Genomic DNA, 22,285 nt, shown 5'->3' on the forward strand with positions numbered 1-22,285 from the left:
ATGAGTTCAATGTACATGTAAACAATAGTATGAGTTCCAATGTACATGTAAACAATAGTATGAGTTTCAATGTACATGTAAACAATAGTATATTAGTTCCAATGTACATGTAAACAATAGTATGAGTTCCAATGTACATGTAAACAAAAGTATGAGTTACAATGTACATGCATAATAGTATGAGTTCAATGTACATGTAAACAATAGTATGAGTTCCAATGTACATGTAAACAATAGTATGAGTTTCAATGTACATATAAACAATAGTATATTAGTTCCAATGTACATGTAAACAATAGTATGAGTTCCAATGTTCATGTAAACAATAGTATGAGTTCCAATGTACATGCATAATAGTATGAGTTTCAATGTACATGTAAACATTAGTATGAGTTCCAATGTACATGTAAACAATAGTATGAGTTCCAATGTACATGTCAACAATAGTATGAGTTCCAATGTTCATGTAAACAATAGTATGAGTTCCAAAGTACATTTTAACAATAGTATGAGTTCCAATGTAAATCGTAAACAATAGTATGAGTTCCAATGTACATGTAAACAATAGTATGAGTTCCAATGTACATGTAAACAATGGTATGAGTTCCACGTTAATTTTTCTACCAAATGACGCTTACTATAATTATTTGAGACTGTACAGGGCATTACTACCCTAGCAATTTATGATTTTTGTTAAGTATTTTTTTCCATTGAGGTTATAACTATACAAATTTTGATTAATGCTAAGGATCGAATGTATCAAATTAGACAATCATTGACGTTGTAAAAGGACTTGTTTTCATAGAAACAAGATCTTTATTTATAACTATCGAAAATTATAATTTTATTTTCATAATTCAAATCGGTTACAAGTCAAATCGGCACCCAAAGAAAAAGTCAAATCGGCACCTGGTTAAATCGGCCGATTTGACTATACCAGGTGCCGATTTGGCCAGGTGACGATTTGACCAGGCAGTGCCGATTTGACTAGAATTCCTTCAAATCATCATTAATGTTTCAAGCTTATCATATTTAGAACCATACTGGCTGCTTAAAGCGAATTATTATTTCAGTGTTTCACTTTTATTAATCATGATTGATAAAAACAATCCTGTTTTAGATTTTTTTTAAAATCGTAGCTAGTGGATGTCTCTTATATAGACAAAAGACAATATTTATTAGCACAAACACATTTTCATAAAATGGTTATGGCATACAAATCAAAATTAAGACAATAAACTGACAATATATAATTAATTTGCTCTTATATCAGTACTGCTACTGACTTAATTTCGTTTTGGTTCTTATAATCCGGCATTTTCGAAACTAATTTATATTCAAGTCACGTGGTCAATTAACATAATACCCCAAGCTAACGCCATTTTGAAATCAGGGAGCTCAAGCACGCTAACTTCTCTAGGGAAAAAGACAAAGAAAAAAGAAATAATCCTAGAATCGACTACTTCTCTGTACAAAGACTTGAAAATGCAGAATACTACACCTAACAAAACTAACAATCAGCCTAATAATAAAGAAGGCAGTGCTTCTAAAGACCAGATAAAAGATAACGTAAAAAAAGAAGCACCTTCGCCACATCATGGTGGCCAAAATCACAATCAAAGAGGTCATGGAGGAAGAGGACGCGGCGGCAGAGGTGGTCGAGGAGGCAGGGGTGGCGGAGGACAAATGGGTGGTCAAAACAGAGGACAAGGTGGAAAGGGTAAATGAAACAAAAATACAAAAAGGGGGGGGGGGGGGGGCTTCCTGTTATAATTTGCTAGAACTTGGTCTTTGTTGTTAACTTTCAGGTACTACAATTTTATTCCACATATTCATACTTGTATAAATCAGAACAATATCTTTTCAATTATACCCTCTGGTATATAATTATTAAATTTATACTATAGGAATGTCCTTTACCATCAGATGACAAACGGTCATTTACAGCGAATTTTTGTCATATCTGCACCTGGTATAGACTAAGTCAAATTCAGCACCTGGTTAAATCAGCACCCTGTAAAGTCAAATTGCATCGGTTAAATTGGCACCCAATATAGTCAAATCGGCACCCAGTATAATCAAATCGCACCTGGTTAAATCGGTACCTAAGTAGTCATTTCAGCACCCATGTAAAATACAATGTTACATTGTATGTGGAATATGCCTATTTTTTCAGTAAAATTGGCACCCAGTATAATCAAATCACACCTGGATAAATCGGCACCTAAGTAGTCATTTCAGCACCCATGTAAAAAAATACAATGTACATACACCTTATTGGTATTAGCCTTATCGTCCGGCTGACCCGGCTGCTTGAATTTTTGACTCGTACAATAATCAATTTTCCATTGTGGCGTCAGATATTTTGTTATATGAAGTCAACATTTTACAGGCACCTGTGTGATATCCAGTAATGGCAGACAAATAGCAATAACTGAATAAGGTGTATTGTATGTGGAATATGCCTATTTTTTTCAGTAAATTCGGCACCCAGTATAATCAAATCGCACCTGGTTAAATCTGCACCTTAGTAGTCATTTCAGCACCCATGTAAAATACAATGTACATTGTGGTTTTTCTTTTTGCGATTTATGAATGGAATGTGAAAAACTATATCTCGAGTGAACGCGATTGATAGTTTAGGTTACTATTACCGATAACAGCTACGAATTTCAGCTGACAGCGACTATAGATGTAAATTATTTTAATAAAAAAGTATCATCAGTTTCACCCCCAAGAAGTTAATAATTTTTCATGAATAAATCTTAGCAGTTAATCAAAATGATTTCCAAAAATGAAATACCTATTGTCTATAAATAACAATGAAATGTAACTGTTTCCTGTTAATAAGGGGTTTCCCGAATTTTCCCGCCAAAAAGCACATGGCTTTCAACAATTGTAAACAAAGCATTCAATTTGTGATCATGGATTACAGCTTTAATTAATTTAATTTGGATACAGATATTCAACTTAAGGTACAGTCAAGTAATGTTTTTACTTTCTTCTGGATTAAAACTAGTTTGAAAGATCAGTTTCAAAAATAAAAAAATTTTGACATCAAAACAAAAACGATCTGAATTGTGAATATTCAGTGACCTGGGAACAGTATATCTAATATATATGTTCCTGTCAGTGACCTAAAAAAAAATTGGAACTCTGCTACGGAGGTCAAAGTTGCATCGTGTTTCAACCCAAGGCCAAAATTAAAAATATGTTTGTTTCCCCTCCCCCCACCTGGGTCAAAAATAAGCCCCCGGGTCAAAAAATTATTTTCCACAAAAAAATCGAAATTATTTTTTTCCTAATTTGTTTTCCATAATTTGTTTCCATTTTTGGAAAGTGCTTGAAAGCAGAAGGATTGATAATCGAAATAAATACACTCAAATTGAGCACAAACAACTGATACGTTGCCTGGACTGGACAAGTCAAACCATTCATGTAACCATGCTATGACAATCACATCCAGTTAAAAAAAAAAAAAAAAAAAAAAAAGAACCTGCCTTCCTTGTCTGTTTACATAGGGTAGACCCGGGGGAGGGGAAACACATTCTTTTAAATGTGGCCCAATGATGTGTAATCTCTGTTACAACTAATCAACTGCGTTTGATATAAATTTATACTGCAAAAGGTTTCCTTTTTATTTTTTCACGGAAGGATATTTGGAAGCTGTATCAGGCTGTAATATTTATCATTAAAACAATTTGAACTCCTGATTTCTATTATGCAATCGAAGTCTTGAATGTTGTTCTTTCTAATCAATGTGGTTGTAAAATCGGAGCGTTGCATCTAATTATGATCAATTATCAGTCCAGTGAGTTTTAAACACCTGTAGAGTTTTGTCAATTGTCAATTCATATTATAAGATAATAAAAATTTCACACGTAGCGGGATGTATAGCGGGTATGATAAAAGCATGGCGGCCGAAATTCGATGCGTAGCGGTACCGCAATGCATGAATAGTCTAGGGAAAACACTGGCATATATATGTTAATTACCTTGGGGTCATAAACTTGTCAAAAACATAGACATGTTAATTTATAGTATTTTACTGCGAAAATATTTTTAGTTTCAAATTTAAGTGACGAAATTGGTTTGAAATACTTTCGTCAATGCGAAAATCGTTTTGTAAATTACGAAAGTGATGAGCGCTAGCAAAATCACTGAGTTTCTAAATGAATTTTGATATAAAATTATTCATGTTTACTTCATTATATTTTTCAGGAGGTGGTCAGCATCAGGGTCAACAGCAATTTGGGGGTCATGGAGGTGGTGGTGGTGGTGGCCATGGTGGTCATAGCAGTAACTATGACCAAGTCTTCCTTCCAGTCAATGAAGGCCCCAAAGAACAGAAAAAATTTACTGGTAGATGCAGACTATTTGTTGGTAACATAACTCCAGATACAACAGAAGAAGAGTTCAAAGATCTGTTCAAACCCTACGGTGAAATCAATGAATGTTTTGTCAATGGAGCTAAAGGATTTGGCTTTATTAGATTGGTAAGAACAATCAATGAAATTTTATGACAAATTAGTTTCTATTACTGTAGCAATATCCACTAAAGAACTGTTTGAAATTTCTCCGTTTGTTCCAAATTTAGTTACGAATTTCTGCACCACTGAAATAAATTATTTATAAACTGTTATTTGCTTAATATTTTATTATTGCACTCAAATGTAACTGGTAGTAGACTTCTTGAATAATTTGCGGAATGTTTTATTAATACCAGTTCCATACTGCCAAAGACAGGTTTGCAGTCTGTTCCTTGAAGAAGTTTTCTAAAGCTTCAAAGTTCAATCTTCTGAATAGATATTTTTTATGTAGTCACATCATAAGAATTTACAGATCAAGTTTTAATTCTGAAAATTCAAAAGATTGAAGCACATGCAACTTGTATTATACAAAACAATTTGTAATAACTTACTTTTCATTATAGTAACATCAAAATTAAGTAAGTTTAAAACAAATTATTTTTTATTTTAGGATTTCAGACACAATGCTGAGGCAGCTAAATCAGCCTTGGATGGGCAAGAAAGAAAAGGTCGTCATCTCCGAGTACGCTTCGCTAATCATGGAGCTGCAATTAAAGTGAAAAATCTCTCCATATCAGTTACTAATGAACTTTTGGAACAATCATTTTCCCAGTTTGGTGAAATAGAAAGAGCCATCGTGATAGCTGACGAGAGAGGTAGATCAATAGGAGAAGGTCTGGTAGAGTTTGCTCGTAAACCTGGAGCACAGGCTGCATTGAAGAGATGTACAGATGGTGTTCTCTTGTTGACAGCGTAAGATTGAATTTTATGAAATTAAATGTTTAATTAAAACGATTTATTAATTAGAAAAGAGGTATTTGAGTTCTGTAAAAAGTATTTGTAACCTTTTCAGCATAGACTTCTATTTTCGATGATTATTGTATACCTGTTTTAATGTTATGCCTTATTACAGTGCACACATGACGGTCTTTGTAAACATCACTCAGCTGTGGTAATTGTGTGTGATTCACTTTTAAAATACCATAGATTAGTAAGATGTTGCATGTCAGGGTGTTATCAACAGCAATCATCATGTTTTCAAACATTTATTTGGAGGCAGTAACTGATAAAAGTCTTGAACCTTTTTCATGCCACTGATAAGAACCACTAGAATTTAAGAATATGGAATATATTAAAAAGTACAACCAACACATTGGAAAAGTACAAGTTAAACACAAAAGATAATGAAATATTTATATAAAAAAGGAACAAATATGAGTCAACAATGTTTTGTTTGTTTTTTAGATACCCAAGACCTATTATGGTAGAACCTGTAGATGTAAGGGATGAAGAAGATGGTGTTTCAGAGAGGTACCTGCCTAGACACGATTCTATGAGAATGGATCGAGAGAAAGAACCAAGATTTGCTCCAATTGGGTCATTTGAATACAGATTTGCCATGAAATACAGAGAGGTTGATGAGATGGAGAAACAAAACGTGGAAAGGGTAAAGAAAGAAATGGATGAGATGAGAGTAAAACTGGAATCTGAAATGGAGGGTGCTATGTATGAGTACCAAGCTGAACAAATCCGAGCAGGTTTGTCAAATTGTTGAAAATAATATGTTCTAATCTATAGTAAGTACTGACTTCTGATCAGTATTGTAAGGACATTGCTTGAGATACCAATCTCAGGTACAATTTAAGACACAAAAACATGTTTTGGATATTTACATTGGATTGGCTTTAAATTTTCTCTTGAGAATAAAAAACTTTATCCATCTAAAGATTAAAAGAGACAGTTTAAAAAAAATCATTTTCATACAAACAAATTACATATTTTGTAAAGAATCATTTTCATACAAACAAATTACATATTTTGTAAAGAATCATTTTCATACAAACAAATTACATATTTTGTAAAGAATCATTATATGATTTAACTTCAAATACATAGTTAATTCATGGCTAAAATGTACATTCATTACTCTATTCAAAAATGTAGCTTTGTTGACAAGAAAAACTCAGTACTTATTAGTCTGATTCTTACACTTGCACATGTGCATTTAAGGAATAACAGTACTGTAGTTGAAGAGTTGCCACCGTCAATTGTAGATTTGACAGTCGCAAATGCATTTTTACTGGCAACGCGTAGCGGAGACAGTAAAACGGAGATTTGCGACCGTCAAATCAAAATTGACGGTGGCAACTCTTCAACTACAGTACTGTTATTCCGATTCTAATGCATTACAAAAAGAAAAAATGCGATAAAACTTGAAAAAATGTCTAAATTTGTCAAATAAAAAAAAATCCGCAAAACTTCATGGATGATTTTGGCACAAAGACGTCATGGCTAAACGTGACGTCATACAAATGAAAACTTACAAACTGGAGGTTATTATTTTACCTGTACGCTTCAAATTCGGATAAAATTACATTAAAACGGCGAATTCGCGGTAGCTGTTGTTTTATTTTCGATTATATAGTAGTAATCGAACATTTGTTGATTTATCAATTCAAAATGGCGGGTCCCTCCTTAGTTACGCCTGGTCAACTGTGGATTTGACGGCAACTTTTAGCCAATGAAAAAAATTGTTACATCCAAATTGCATTAGAATAATGGTTTAGTTCATAGTGAGATTTTATGAAAGAAAATAGTGAATGGGGATAAACATGATTAAGGTAGTAAACAAGGAATTGTATGTATGTATGAAATTGAAATATATTGTATATTTTAGACTTAATGAGACAACAGGAAGAATTGAGAAGGATAGAAGAAATGAGAAATGAACAGATGAGGAGACGACAAGAATTTGATTCAAGGTTTGTTAAAAAGTGTCTTTATTGCTAACGTTATTATCTTGATAATATAAGAGTTGAAAACACTGATTATTTCAAACTTTTTGTTTACAACTATCATTTAACTCTCAAAACAAAGATTTTAATACCAACAGGTTGACATATTTTCCTTAAGTTTGACGTCATCACTAAGGGATTGTATCATGGCAAATTTTTCCTAGTAAAGATTGGTAGATCTATGAAAAATGATAATCAATTTTAATGGCGCATTAAAAACATCTTCATTAGTTATAGTAAGAAACACAAACAACAATCAAATGAATTCCCTTGCTAGGGAATTATTGTAATGTCGAAATTCTTTCATTGCTGCAATATGTTCAACACTTCCAAAAATGTTTTAAGGCTCTACATGTTATAAAAAGATTTAAAAACCTACAAGCTTCATACTTTATCAACAGTATTAAAATAAGGTGGACTTAGTACTCTACAAAAGGTTCTGGCATTTAATATTAATACTAAATACAATATTATTACTGTATAGTGTTTCTCTTAGAAGAGACGAAGAAAACAGAATGATACGTGAGGAAGAAGAGCGACGACGTGAGATGTTGATGAGAGGAGATATGGGTATGAGAGGCCCAGGAGGCCCCAGGAATCAAATGGAACAGGTATAGTTTTGATAACACAGGTTAACATTTTTTTACATGATCTGTGCATACAATGTATATTTTATAAAATCTTTTTATACTGTCTGTAATGGTTGATGAATTAAAACCCTGAAAATTAATCTTGCTAAATGATATCAGTAGTCACCAAGGTTGCTTTGTACATTTCATTTCAACTCCCATGATAAGTGGAAGTGTTTAGACATTGTCATTTGAAAGTGTTTGCATGCATGTCCAGTCAATAAATTTAATGTGTCACTTCTGGTATTTGAAATGATCAGCTTCTATGTTTGAAGTTTAAATATCATTTGTCATCTTATCAAAGGATATAAATTTTGTATGCATTCATTACTTACGGTTTTATTCCCCTGGTTTACACTACAGCTCATTCAGATTCTGTTTTTCCACATGTCCACGACCAATGGGGTAAACCACTTTTGTCCACCAGTCACAATCTTATATTTTATAGAAATATTTAATACTGTTATTAAATGCTTATCTGATTTTATATGTGATAGAATATTGGGACCTCAATACTCCTTCAATATCCTATTTAATTTGAGCATCGCTGAGGGGTCTTTTATAGATGACCCACACGTCCGGCTTTAAAATTATAAGCCTGGTGTCTATGATTCACTTTCTTCTAAAGCAAGTATTTTGATTGAACAAAGGATGAGCATGTCCCTTCCAAAGATAGGGTAGACATAGGGAACTCAATAAATGTTTACCTTTGTGATGGGTGTTGTTACAGACAGGTGAAAAAACAGTGCAACTGAGCTGAAGTGTTTGTTTAGATTTTAAAGAACTTGGATAACTTAAATAGCCAAAGTCAAAATATTTTTTTTTATTGATTTTGATAAATTTTCAGAATGATAGTTACTTACTTCTATGATTTATTTTCTTGTGCTAACTTTGCATTTCCACACTTTTTAAATTGGGATGGAAAAGATTTTGGTTAATGTCTTCTTACAGAGAGATGGAAGAGGCAGAGGTGCTGGTGGTCCCCCACCAATCCCTCCCCCTCCAGTACCACCCATGGGAATGGGAGGAATGAACCAAGAAGAAAATGTAAGGCTTTTATGTTGTCATTGCTTGTGCTTAAAACTATGCAAAAGAAGTGATTCATGAACCATTTTTCAGTTCCAAAACTACAGTGCGAATAAAACTATTAATTCAAAAACAGTGCATACACAATTATGGATTTCTACAGTGCACAGACAAATTTGAATCCTTTGTACATTTAAAATGATTCTTATAGCACAGATAGATAAAATTCCAATGGGCACACACACATGTATGGAAATAGAACTTGAAAATAATTAGTTCATAATTGATCATGATTACATTTGCATAATTTTTTATGCATTTCAGCAGAAGGTTTTAGATAAAAACATCATACACGGAACTTTGTTGTGGCATGATTGCCAATGAGACAACCACTACAAGAGAACAATGACACAGAAATTAACAACTACAGGTCACTGTATGGCCATAACATCCATATCGCATAGTCACTCATAAAAGGCCCTGAAATGACATGCTAAACAATTCAAACCAGAAAACTAAGGGCCTATTTTATGTACAAAGTAATGAACGAAATTCAGTACAGCAACAAACAACAACCACTTAATTACAGACTGCTAACTTAGACAGGCTCATACATTATGTGGCGAGGTTAAACTAGTTTGTTGGCGCCAACCCTCCCCTTATCTGTGTACAACGGCCCAAAACAAGAAAAAACTCCACAAAACATTAAATGATAAACAAATATGAAAAGCAACAATTAACAGCAATAAACAACAACCTTGAATAAATAGCTCCTGACAGTGTACTCTCTTAACTTGAAAGATTCTTAGAAATTATATATTGTAAATGGATCAACAAGATCATCAAATGAATCACTTTTTTGCATAGTGTAATGTGCTTGTGTTTTGCATGTGAAAATCATTTTGTGTTGAAAACTACTTTCAACTTTAACCAAAAGGTAAAAGTATCAAAGAATCAAAGTAAGATATCGAAGTCCCTCAACTAAGGGTTTCATAAAGGATTCTATTCTTAAACAGACAGTGCTAAACAATTGTACTATTTCTTTTAGTAAACTTGTTTATTGTTATTCAATTCACAATTATTTGTTAAGTTTAATAGCATACAACTTTTTCAAATTATTTTCTATTAAAGTATGTTCTTTTTCTTATGTGCATGTGAATTTTCATGTTTTCAAGGAATCTTAACAGCACAAACAAACATTATGTGGCCATGATAGTGTAAGCTGTTGTTGAAAGATTTTGAAAGTTGTGCTATTTTATTTAGATCTATTAAGTCTGTCAAAACTTTAAAAAAGCTAGTAAAATATTTTTTGATTTCTTTTTGAAACAAAAAAGACAAACAATATATTTCATATTTAGCATTTTTCGACGATGGAGAACACATTGTATTTTATAAAATTTATAGAAATATGTAGTTGAATATTTAAATTCCAAGATCACCTACCCCCTATAATTACAAAAATTGGCAACCCACAAATAATAGTTTATCAGCAGTAAGTGTTCATTTGTAATTCAGTTTCTGATACACTATGTACACAAATAAATTGAATCCGAAATCACTATGCTGGCTTGAGCATATCATTATATGTGTGTTTAAAAGATGGTCAATGTTAAATGCAAAAGAAAAAAGAAACATGCAATGGGAAAAAAAGGTCATAGTTGTTCATGTGCCTCAGTGCTCAATGGAAGCGTATTTATAAAATTGGTAATATGTACAAAGTTAACCAAGGTGAACTATGAGTTGAGCACTGTTTTGCTAAGAAGTATTATGTGATAGACACTTCATCATTTCTTATTCAAGATATAAGTTAAAATTAGAGAAGTTAATATATGAAGTAACGAAGTTGAGTATTTCTACTGACTGAGAAACTTGAATGATGTGATGTCAGTTCTGCTCATATATAATAATTTCATGGGCATCATTTCATAATCAAGTTTATCAGATACATGTATGGAAAAAACAAGTTTCACATTGTCTATTAAGACTATTGCCTTGAATACTTGCAATGTGTAATATGATTTTGACTTCTATCTTGTGTTGCTTAGATTCCTGGTGGTGAAGCTGGTGGCATGGGTGCTCGTTACGGGGCAGGACAAGGTGACATGGAAGAGACAGGACATGTGGCTGTAGATGAAGGGGCAGAGAGAGCACAAATGGTAATGTATTCTGCACATTTGCATAACCCAAGGAAACATTTACATACAAAACAGATTTCAATGTCTTGAATATATCTTTGCTAGAAAAACGATGATGATAAGTTGAAATATTGTCCGCTTACATTTTATAATCGTGTCTAAAATTTAAAGAAATTAAAAAATTGAAATTCTTCAAGAAAAGTAAGCAACTTTGCTGATCACTGAAAACAAAGATTTATTGCAAAAGATATATTCTGACTCTAAAAAAAGGCAATTGAGAAATAATGAATGTAATATAACTACATTCCTTGTTTCTTTTTACAATTTTTCTTGCAAAAATATGAAATTTTGTACATTACAAAATTTCACCTTTTTCTCACATTTCACACTTTTGACAAACACCAACATCAAATAAGGAATTCTTTTCAAAATTGGCGAACGGATTGGATTACCAATCCATTATGCAGAGATGCCAGATAACATGACATATTGTCAAGAAAAGAATTCCTAGTTTAATGAAAATAAGAAGAAAGAAGAAAAGGCCAAGGTAGGTTCTGTCAACACCTATAAACTATCTGCTTCAAATATAAGATTCTGGTGAATACAAATTGACTGATGTGAATATTGGAATTAAACACTCTTGTTTTTCACTTCTTTGTGTGTAGCTGACAATTGTAATATGTATGTCCCTTGCATCAAGTGCTCTAAAATAAGGTGTGGATGATTGATAAATAAAACAAATAATAAAACATTAAAAGTGTATGGTTCAGTTTTACCAGTTCTTGTAAAAATCTTTATGAAAAACACCTGCATTCTTGTGTATGTGTTCTTGCGCATAGTAACGACATAGTTTAGCCAACTTGCAGAAATTCAGGAATCAATGCTTTGATTTTAAAAGGCGGAAAATTACATTGATTTATTGTTGAGAAAATGAATACTAGAGAAGAATAATCTTGGTTTTACTTTTTTTTTAGCTCACCTGGCCCGAAGGGCCAAGTGAGCTTTTCTCATCACTTGGCGTCCGGCGTCCGTCGTCCGTCGTCCGTCGTCGTCGTCGTCGTCGTCCGTCGTTAACTTTTACAAAAATCTTCTCCTCTGAAACTACTGGACCAAATTAAACCAAACTTGGCCACAATCATCATTGGGGTATCTAGTTTAAAAATTGTGTCCGGTGACCCGCCCAACCAACCAAGATGGCCGCCATGGCTAAAAATAGAACATAGGGGTAAAATGCAGTTTTTGGCTTATAACTCAAAAACCAAAGCATTTAGAGCAAATCTGACATGGGGTAAAATTGTTTATCAGGTCAAGATCTATCTGCCCTGAAATTTTCAGATGAATCGGACAACCCGTTGATAGGTTGCTGCCCCTGAATTGGTAATTTTGAGAAAATTTTGCTGTTTTTGGTTATTATCTTGAATATTATTATAGATAGAGATAAACTGTGAACAACAAAAATGTTCAACAAAGTAAGATCTACAAATAAGTCAACATGACCAAAATGGACTGTTGACCCCTTTAGAAGTTATTGCCCTTTATAGTCAATTTTTAACCATTTTTCGTAAATCTTAATTATCTTTTACAAAAATCTTCTCCTCTGAAACTACTGGACCAAATTAAACCAAACTTGGCCACAATCATCATTGGGGTATCTAGTTTAAAAATTGTGTCCGGTGATCCGGCCAACCAACCAAGATGGCCGCCATTGCTAAAAATAGAACATAGGGGTAAAATGCAGTTTTTGGCTTATCACTCAAAAACCGAAGCATTTAGAGCAAATCTGATGTGTAGTAAAATTGTTTATCAGGTCAAGATCTATCTGCCCTGAAATTTTGAGATGAATCGGACAACTCGTTGATAGGTTGCTGCCCCTGAATTGGTAATTTTAAGGAAATTTTGCTGTTTTTGATTATTATCTTGAATATTATTATAGATAGAGATAAACTGTAAACAGCAAAAATGTTCAGCTAAGTAAGATCTACAAATAAGTCAACATGACCAAAATGGTCTGTTGACCCCTTTAGGAGTTATTGCCCTTTATAGTCAATTTTTAACCATTTTTCGTAAATCTTAGTTATCTTTTACAAAAATCTTCTCCTCTGAAACTACTGGACCAAATTAAACCAAACTTGGCCACAATCATCATTGGGGTATCTAGTTTAAAAATTGTGTCTGGTGACCCGGCCAACCAATCAAGATGGCCGCCATGGCTAAAAATAGAACATAGGGGTAAAATGCAGTTTTTGGCTTATCACTCAAAAACCAAAGCATTTAGAGCAAATCTGACATGTGGTAAAATTGCTTATCAGGTCAAGATCTATCTGCAACAACAAAAGAAAGAGAGTTTTTAACGACCTCAGCTGGTTATACAACCCTTGCACAATCAACTGAATTTTGCAGAAATCATTAATAGGATAGATTGCCCTTATATGATAATTTTTTATTACCTTTTTGTTTTTTTTGGCAAAGTGGGGGGGGGGGGGGGGGGGGGGTTGCGCAACAACAAAACTACTTCACAACTTTCTCATTACTTTGCATTTCTTGTTAGATAAATTTTACAAAAATTCTCCCCTGAAACAAGTGTTGAATTTAAACAAACTTGGTTTAAATCACCACTAGGATATCCAGGGACCACTGTGTATGATGACCCTGCCTGCCCACATGGCTGAAATTAAACATAGGTTTCACTTTTTAGTATTATATCTCTGAAACTAAACGACAGTACAACAGTTGCATTTATCATGCAACAATTGTAAATAAAAATATCAGGTGAGCGACACAGGGTCCTTGGACCCTCTAGTTTATATTTGAGAGAATTCTTCAGCAGTGAACTGAAGTCTTGTAGCCTGTAATCCTGCTTAACTTCGCAATATGCTCATAGTTCACCAAAGTTGTACACAGTTGATAACAAAATAATTGTTGAAGTGTGTATCTTCAAAACCACTTTTAAATTGTCAAGAAAATTCTAGGTATTGAATCTCTTACTGTTCAGCAGAAGGATGCCTGTTCGTACTCGGGTGCTTCACATATAAAAGACTTATAAACAATGGACGCATGTTTTGATAAAATGCTTTCTGACTGTAAGTTCCGTAATAATGTGTATTTTGTGGAGAAAGTAAATTCGGGATAGAAAATAATCAGGAGAAATGATAACAGATGAAGTTAAATGATACTAAAAAGCAGCATGTTATGATGTTTGTTTTATTGGAAACTAATATATGGTACATTAGTTCCACAATTACTCTCGCATTGTAAATGAGAACAGTCAGAGGAATTGGCCTGTTCAGTGTATTGTGAAAAAATACAGAATTATCTCCTGCATATTGTTTGAAATGAAATTGCTAAATATGATTAATTGTCAAGATGGGTTTGAATATTTGTCTTCACGGGTGACATTCTGAAATAAAATTCCTTATTTTTTAAAGACTTAGGAAAAGATTATCTAGAAAACTTTGTATATGATAATCAAATACCTTGGATATTGAAATGTAGAAAGGAGAAATGAGCTGGTAAAACTGAAATCATACTAAAATAATATGAAGATAATAACAATAAAACTCGTTTAATTTTTAAATAATTTTTGTTTGACAAATTATTGTTGAACGTCTAATAAATGTATGAATTAAACTGGTAATCTGGTCAATTGGACCGCAAATCAGTATGCTCTAAAGTTGTATAAAGTTTAATGTATGGTTTGCCATCAATGCACCTGAAATGTACAGAGTTTGGCAATAAAAAGTTAGCATATAGAATGTGTGAAGACTTTCCACAGATATTCACCAAAAATGAGCTAAAAAGTATGGTAAAGCTTAAATTTTTGCAAATTACATGTATTAAAATTGGGTCAATCAAATCTGAGCCGAACAGGATAGAGGTGTAGAGATATAAACAGCATTTCTACTACAGGCAAATAGAAATAATACAAAATTAAAAGTAGAATGTGTTGTGCATTTGGCTATAATAGTTTTTCATGAAGACTGATATGATATATGATGAGAATCTGAGCAGGGTGATATTTGCGGAGGGAATATTGATAATGTTCAGTCGTTAAAATAACTTCTTCATTTATGTAATCTATGTTCAACTTGAATATGGTGGAGATTAAGATGAGTCGTTTGTTGAAGCTTAATGGCCTATGTTGAAAAATTAGCTCAAATCTTTTATAATGTTTTGTTTTTTACTGGATTGTTTTTTGAAATTTTTTTGGCAATTTATTCTCTAGAATTGGCTAAACCAAAAAAAAAATGGCATTAAGTTTGCTTATTTATTGATTAGATAAATCCATCTTACACACACTAACAAATATTTTCCACGTAAAAATTGACGGAAGCCGTATGAATGAATAACTTGCAAATATAAAAATCTAAAAAAAATCATGTATATCCTGTAATGTTGGACAATGTACTTGTGCAATGCAATTATTGAAATAATATAGTATCCATGCAATAAAATTGAGATAATATGTGATATTTATATATGTCTTAAATGATGAGAACTTAGCCCTGTTACAACAAATTCATACATCATTTCATTCATTAACATAACATATATATTGAAGCATATGATAAAATGGTTGCATGTTTAACATTAAAACTAATCAAAATACAAGTTATGATGGTCATCTTCCACGATATATATATGATGCAAAAGGATTGTGAATATTCTTTTAATTTGTATTATAAACGGTTTGCATAAAACCTTGTAATTATGCAATCTAAAAATTAAATCTGATGTATTGGTCATTGGTTTTTAAGCATTCACAAATATTTTGGCTTCTTGTTTCATTTTTACCAAAATTTATGGTTCTAAAAAAGGGGTCATCTGAATATTTGATACAATGAATTGGAAATCACTACAGTACACTGAAACAGTTAAATGTCATCCTAAATGATACCGCAATTTATTTTATGAATTTAATTCCAGATGTATTAAGATTAATTACTCCGCAAACCATATTCTGCATTTATGTAATTTGTATGAATAAAGTGAGGTTACATGAAAGGGTATAGGTCATTTAGACAATAAATCCTGGACAAAATTTAATCAAAACATACATCAATTAATAATTCTTAAAGGAAGTACATGCAGCATTAACAAGAAAGTTAAAAAAAATCCAAGTCTTCACTGGCGCATTTAATAACAAGACTTAAATTGGCAATTGCAAGCAAGCTTTGTTTCAGAACAAAATCTGTTTTAAATTGAGCATAAGTATATGGAATTGTTCATTATTTACAATCAATTTTAGTTAAAGTATTTTTAAGGACCGAGAACCAACATTATTTGGAGTAAAAGTAATTGTCTGAATGTCATGGTATCTCAAGCACTGGTTGTAAAGTTCAATCAGATGGCAAATGTTGACAAAGCCTGTACACACCTTGCAAGATTTTTTGGTCAATTAGACCAACTGTCACACAATACTTGTAATCAAACATACCTGCAAATTTAAATAAAAACCAATCCTTACAAGAGGAACAGAACAGGTACAGAAAATATTTGATATATGTATATGTATATTTCTGGTTATCAGGTGTGGTTTTTTCGCTGATATGAAATTAAAAATGTATAAAATATTTGAATTAAAAATAATTAAAAGTTAAAAGATGTAATATAAAACTAAAACATTATAAATAAAACTTGTGGAAGTACAAGAGCACTTATAACAGAGGCTGATGGTATTGGAGTGAAAATTTAATTGAACCAATATATGTATATTTAATTTACAAAATGTATTTCCAGCCTCTGTGATGCAAGGGACATTTTAAAATTGAATACTGTATTAGTGTTGTGGTTATGTTATTGATTATACTTGTGTAATCTTTTCTGATACAAGCTATTTTTCAGATCATTTCTAATTATAGAGAAGCAGATTTAAAGAAAATGATGAATGGGTATTCTGTTGTGCTTTAGTGTGTTCAGTTTGAACGTTTTAAAGATGATCGTTGAACACCATATACATGTACTTGATAGAAAACAAATACTTCGAAATGCTCACACTTATTTGAAAATATCTATATGCCATAATACTTGCTGAAGAAATAGCCCAGGACTAAACCATTAATTTTATGAAATAGACATGTTGTCGGGAATCTTTCTGTGTACACATATGGCCTGTTGAATAGAAAAAGATGTTTGAAACATTTTTGGTAGTTCATTTTTACCTAAAAATGGTATACAAATACTTCAATAATTATTTGGATCTGGAATGGTCCATTTCTGCTAATTGTCGAATAAGATGAACAATTCCTTAAGGAATCTTCCGTTGAGTATGGGTTTTATTTAAAAAAAAAAAAGGTTATGACTTTGCTGAAATTCTTACTTGCTTATTTCTGTGCTGTGAATTTTCTGCACACATACTGGTATACTTATAATCAATTTTCAGCAGTGTAATATGAAGCAAAATTCATATAAAACAATAAAACTGTAACAAATTTTAAAAAGATATAAAAAGATGGAGAGTTTTCTGATGGATGTTTTTACAATGTCTTCTCAATGGTTTATATTCTCTTACTTCTTACTAAGAAGTAATAAATGTATCATATAATTTCCAGATGTCTTCTCTTGACAGTTCAGGTTGAATTGAAAAGATCAAAGGTTCTATGTACATATATTTGATATTGAATATTGGTCAAATGCGGTCTTTATCATATGGTCTTTGGTTTTATATTTTGAATGGTGTTCAAAAAGTTTAGTTGTTTTTTATCTAACTTGTATATTTGATGTATGGATAAATATGGTTGGCATTATTTTTTTTGCAATGCATAATTCTTTTGAAATGGAAAGTCAAATGAACCTTTTGACTTCAAATAAGAACTAAATCAAAATGAAGTTGAATGATAAAACTTTTACAGTTGAATCCAATTTTGCTATATGAAATTTAAATTGCTAATATTTAAAAAAAAAATCTTTTCATTCTTGTGAGTTTTGAAAAAGTAAATTGAAAAAGTCATCTGAAATCTGAATAAGATAGCTACTATTTCTTTAAAGAGGCACTAGCTGTCAAATTCGTGGTCACCGATTCGACTCAAATTTTCATATTTAATTTATAATAGTGTAAAACATTTATCCAAACTACCAAACATCTAAAATAAACAGTTTACAGAGCATGGGGTAGATAAAATGTAGGTTCGTTTCGTGTGTATTATAGTCCAGACGCCATCTAATCAACTATCGATTTGACCTCAGATGACCATATAAGCGATGTAAACATGATTGAAGATATGAATAGATTAAACCAACACGTGCAATTGGATTTTTTTTAGGTCTGTTTGAGTTTATTTTATAGATTAAAAATATATGTTTCTCATTGTTTTAACCGTATAAGAATGATTTTTATATGGAACGAATCAGTATTCAAATGATTTACGGTAGTTTCACTTTCATTGTTGACATTCTTTTTCTTTAAATAACCAGTACACGTACAATGTATGCGTTGTCAATCTCTAGCAAGGGGTTAAATTGAAGTTCACATGAATACGGATTTAATGAGGTCGACTAATTCACTTGCAAGTGAATGAGTAATTATCAATGTTTCTTCGCTTAATTTGACAAAATTGAACCATTTTGGCTGCTAAAAGCGAATTATTATTTCACAATTTCACTTTCATTATTTATTGAACAAAACAAAATCTTACTTTAGTTTTTTTATATATCTCGTAGCTAGTGCCCCTTTAAAAGATAAAAACTGTCAAAGCTTGAAGAAAATGAATTTATAATTATGGTAATTGGCTGAGATTGCTACAAGTGGTGAATTGTGGTTAAAATAACTGGAATTTTCACCTGCTTTATAATTTCACTCTGAATAGGAAGAAAAGACTTTGTTGAAATGTTTAAATTTATTTGATTAAAAATTGAAAAACAATATCAACATCATTTACCCCTGACACTGATTATGACACTACTTTCCTATAAAAACCAGTTCATACATCCATCAACCCATAAAAAAATGGATGCAGTGATTTCTTTTTTTGAAAGTTGGTCCATTTGGAGTATTACGTAAACAGAATTTTACTTAGTTTAAAATATATTGAAAAATTGACAAATATGTCATGTCAGATGGTATATATTTTCATTGCATATTTTGAAAGAAAAGATGAAAAGTTTATAAAATATGGTTGATGTACAATGGAAACTGTTCAAACCTTTAGTAAACTAGAAAGCTGACTAAAGTGTATGAAGACTTGCAATAAACTGAAGCTATTTGAACTGAAAACTGAAAACAAATTATTTAATGTAGAGAAGTTTGGACGACTCTTGAATTGTTTATCATGATAAAGCTTGTGACGTATTAATTGAATAACAGATGTTTTAAAAAAAAAGCAGCTTAATGGCACAGTTTCCACAAAGCAGCTCACTGTTAAATGTATTTATTGAAATAATACAGAAACTTAATTTGTTATATAAAATAATAATATTGATATGGAATAGAATATCTAAGGTTTGACAATTCTTGAGCAAGTATATGGTGTATTGTAGTATGATGTGAGCAGGTAGGGATAACAAAGAACACTTAGCACAACAGGTACCCAGTTTGTGTTTACTTTTGATTGGTAAGCATCTGTAGAAACATAGCTAACATATATTTTCCTTTCTCTTTTTTCCCCTATGGCTTTGCTGGATGTACCAAATGATGTCTTGTGATGAAATATACAACTCTAACCCAATGGACTATATTTGAAATGTGATCTAAATATGAACTCTTAAAATGGAATATAAACACTTGTATCTTGTTACTTTGAACCCTTAAATTTTAAATATTTCGTAATCGTAACTGAAATATTTATGTATGAATTGGTGTTCTCGTAATCAGCAGTCAAGATTTCAAGGAGGCAGAGGAGGTTTTGGTGGAAATGGAGGTGGTTTTGACCGAGGCATGGGAATGGGAGGTGGAATGCAGGGTCAAGGGGGTATGGGAGGTGGTTATGGGGGTCGACCTGGAATGGGAAGGGGTGGGATGGGTGGTATGGACAGAAGGAGAGAAGGCGCCACACAAGAAGACTTTGGAGAGATGAAAAGAATGCGTAGATACTGATTTTTTTAGTGCTCTATAAAAAACAATTATATTAGGAAATTCATATCTGATCATTTTGATGATAATGCTACACAAAACCAAGACTTATTTTTGTATTTTTTAATTAATCACGAGAGACTTGCCTTGCCATAGGTAATTTTCATAAAACATGTAATGAACATTTTCATCCAAATGAGATGACATCATAACCAATTCATTGGGGGCATTCAAGATGAAATTTCTTTTATCATTTGTACATATACATCATTTTATTTGATAACTGTCTGGGTAACAATAGTTGACGCTGGAATCTTTTTTAATATGTGAGTGTTGTCTTCTACATTGTAACTTTGGAACATGGTAAATCATTTCAAGCATTTGGCATTATGCTGTTCGTAATTTGTGTGTTTGTAAATGTGTTAAAATCAAATTTCAAGTATCAATATCGTTATCAATTAATTGTGCGTTAAACAAAGTTTCAGTAAAAAAGAAAAATGTTTTAATCACAGGTTAATAAACGTGTTATAACAGTGAGGTTGACATTGATAGAAGCGCAATAGTACCAATTTGAAATATATTTGCTTGGCGTAAGTTACTTCCATAGTCTTTAGTGAGGAGGACTGTCTTCATTTATTCATTATGATAATCAAATCCTTGAAAAACAAACAGTCCTTGAGAGAGAGAGAGAATGAGTGAGAAAGAGAGTGATTGAAAAAGTTTTTTTTATGTGTATTGTATTTTAATTTTTGTTGACCATACCTGTAAATTTTATTCATGTCATGTAAAAAATGTCATTAAACCAACAAAAAAATAATTTAAATGGATTCTTGTCATTTCTCTATAGTGAATTAAAACTGACTTATGACAGACACTGCTGATTCTGTGTTAAAATATTTCCTTGATTACTGTATGTGTTGCGTAACTTTCAGTAATTTCAAGTTTATGTGATAGACATACATGTATATATTTCATATATATTCAAGTATGAAATAAGTTGAGAAGTCAAACATCAATGTTACATAGAATACTTTATATGGGTAACTGCATGTTCCAAGTTGGAATATCAAATTGGATAGACAGTTTATTATGGTGTTCATTATCACTGAACTAGTATATATATTTGTTTAGGGGCCAGCTGAAGGACACCTCCGGGTGCGAGAATTTCTTGTTGCATTGAAGACCTGTTGGTGACCTTCTGCTGTTGTCTGCTCTATGATCAGGTTGTTGTCTCTTTGGCACATTCCCCATTTCCATTCTCAATTTTATTCATCTCTAATGGGAGAAATAAAGCTTGTGTTATATAGAAGTTATGGAAATCTTATTCATTATAATAAAAATTTCAGTTATGTCATCACAATCACAATCATATATCTGAATATTAACAGTTAATAAAGTGAAGTTGATGATTTACAATGGTTGGTATGAATCTTGTTTGCATGGAAGGGGACAATGTTCAGAGTTGAAAATTGCTGCATATGCTTTGTTCTAGATTAAAATCGGAATACAGGTATGCCTCAACTAAATGTTAAATATTTTGAAAGACATCTCTTTCTATATAAACCACAATTTAATGAATGTCTTAATTTTTCTGCAGTTATGTCATAATGGATTGTCTAAAGTAGTTGGAAAGTTTTGTTAATCATATGAAGATTATCACTGGAAGTTAAGTGTAGGGAAATGAATGTTTTTTTCCTTTCTAAGTAATGGTTGTTTGAATTAGATTTTCACTCCAAATTTGTGAAGTGAATAAATTTTCATTGTCACAAGTGGAGTTTACAGATTTTGGTACATTTTGTATTATTCCATATAACTTCTCTGGTGAAAAGATTTAAGCTCTGGAAATACACAAGTTCTGAATAGAACTTAGTTGCAATATAACAGTCAAAACAAATACATGTGTTGATTCTAACATTTATAAATACATTTTAAATGGGTAGTTTAATAGTGCATTAAACTACAGTTTTCTTTTTTGCTGGAACATGGAGTTTATTTAGATATTGAAAATATAGATATTAATAAAAGGATATATGGGGTGTAGGTCAAAGAGACAGCAACCAAATGAAAGTAAAACTGCTAAAACATCTTGTAACAGGAGTAAGTTTGATAACAGCCATATTTGGCCCCAATTATTAAGTTCAATGTTACAAGACAAAAAACGTTTTAA

General features: G+C 31.9%; 1 protein-coding gene across 8 annotated transcripts in view; it reads left to right on the forward strand.

Annotated features, from left to right (window-relative positions):
- Nucleotides 1-1,339: 1,339 nt before the first annotated feature.
- Nucleotides 1,340-22,285, forward strand: part of LOC139491214 (non-POU domain-containing octamer-binding protein-like) — a 33,713-nt gene continuing 12,767 nt past the window's right edge. The window contains exons 1-9 of one of the 8 annotated variants that reach the window (XM_071278687.1): nucleotides 1,342-1,720; nucleotides 4,222-4,496; nucleotides 4,981-5,282; nucleotides 5,775-6,067; nucleotides 7,207-7,291; nucleotides 7,821-7,935; nucleotides 8,905-9,000; nucleotides 11,025-11,135; nucleotides 19,921-20,941. In XM_071278687.1, coding sequence (XP_071134788.1) covers nucleotides 1,486-1,720; nucleotides 4,222-4,496; nucleotides 4,981-5,282; nucleotides 5,775-6,067; nucleotides 7,207-7,291; nucleotides 7,821-7,935; nucleotides 8,905-9,000; nucleotides 11,025-11,135; nucleotides 19,921-20,142 — 1,734 coding nt within the window. In that variant the 5' untranslated portion in view covers nucleotides 1,342-1,485 and the 3' untranslated portion in view covers nucleotides 20,143-20,941. Of the gene's footprint in view, nucleotides 1,721-4,221; nucleotides 4,497-4,980; nucleotides 5,283-5,774; nucleotides 6,068-7,206; nucleotides 7,292-7,808; nucleotides 7,936-8,904; nucleotides 9,001-11,024; nucleotides 11,136-19,920; nucleotides 20,942-22,285 lie in introns of those variants that run through there. The other 7 variants (XM_071278685.1, XR_011656490.1, XM_071278688.1 and 4 more) reach the window with 7 other exon arrangements.

This window comes from Mytilus edulis, chromosome 10 (assembly GCF_963676685.1).
Source record: "Mytilus edulis chromosome 10, xbMytEdul2.2, whole genome shotgun sequence".
NCBI classification, from domain to species: domain Eukaryota; kingdom Metazoa; phylum Mollusca; class Bivalvia; order Mytilida; family Mytilidae; genus Mytilus; species Mytilus edulis.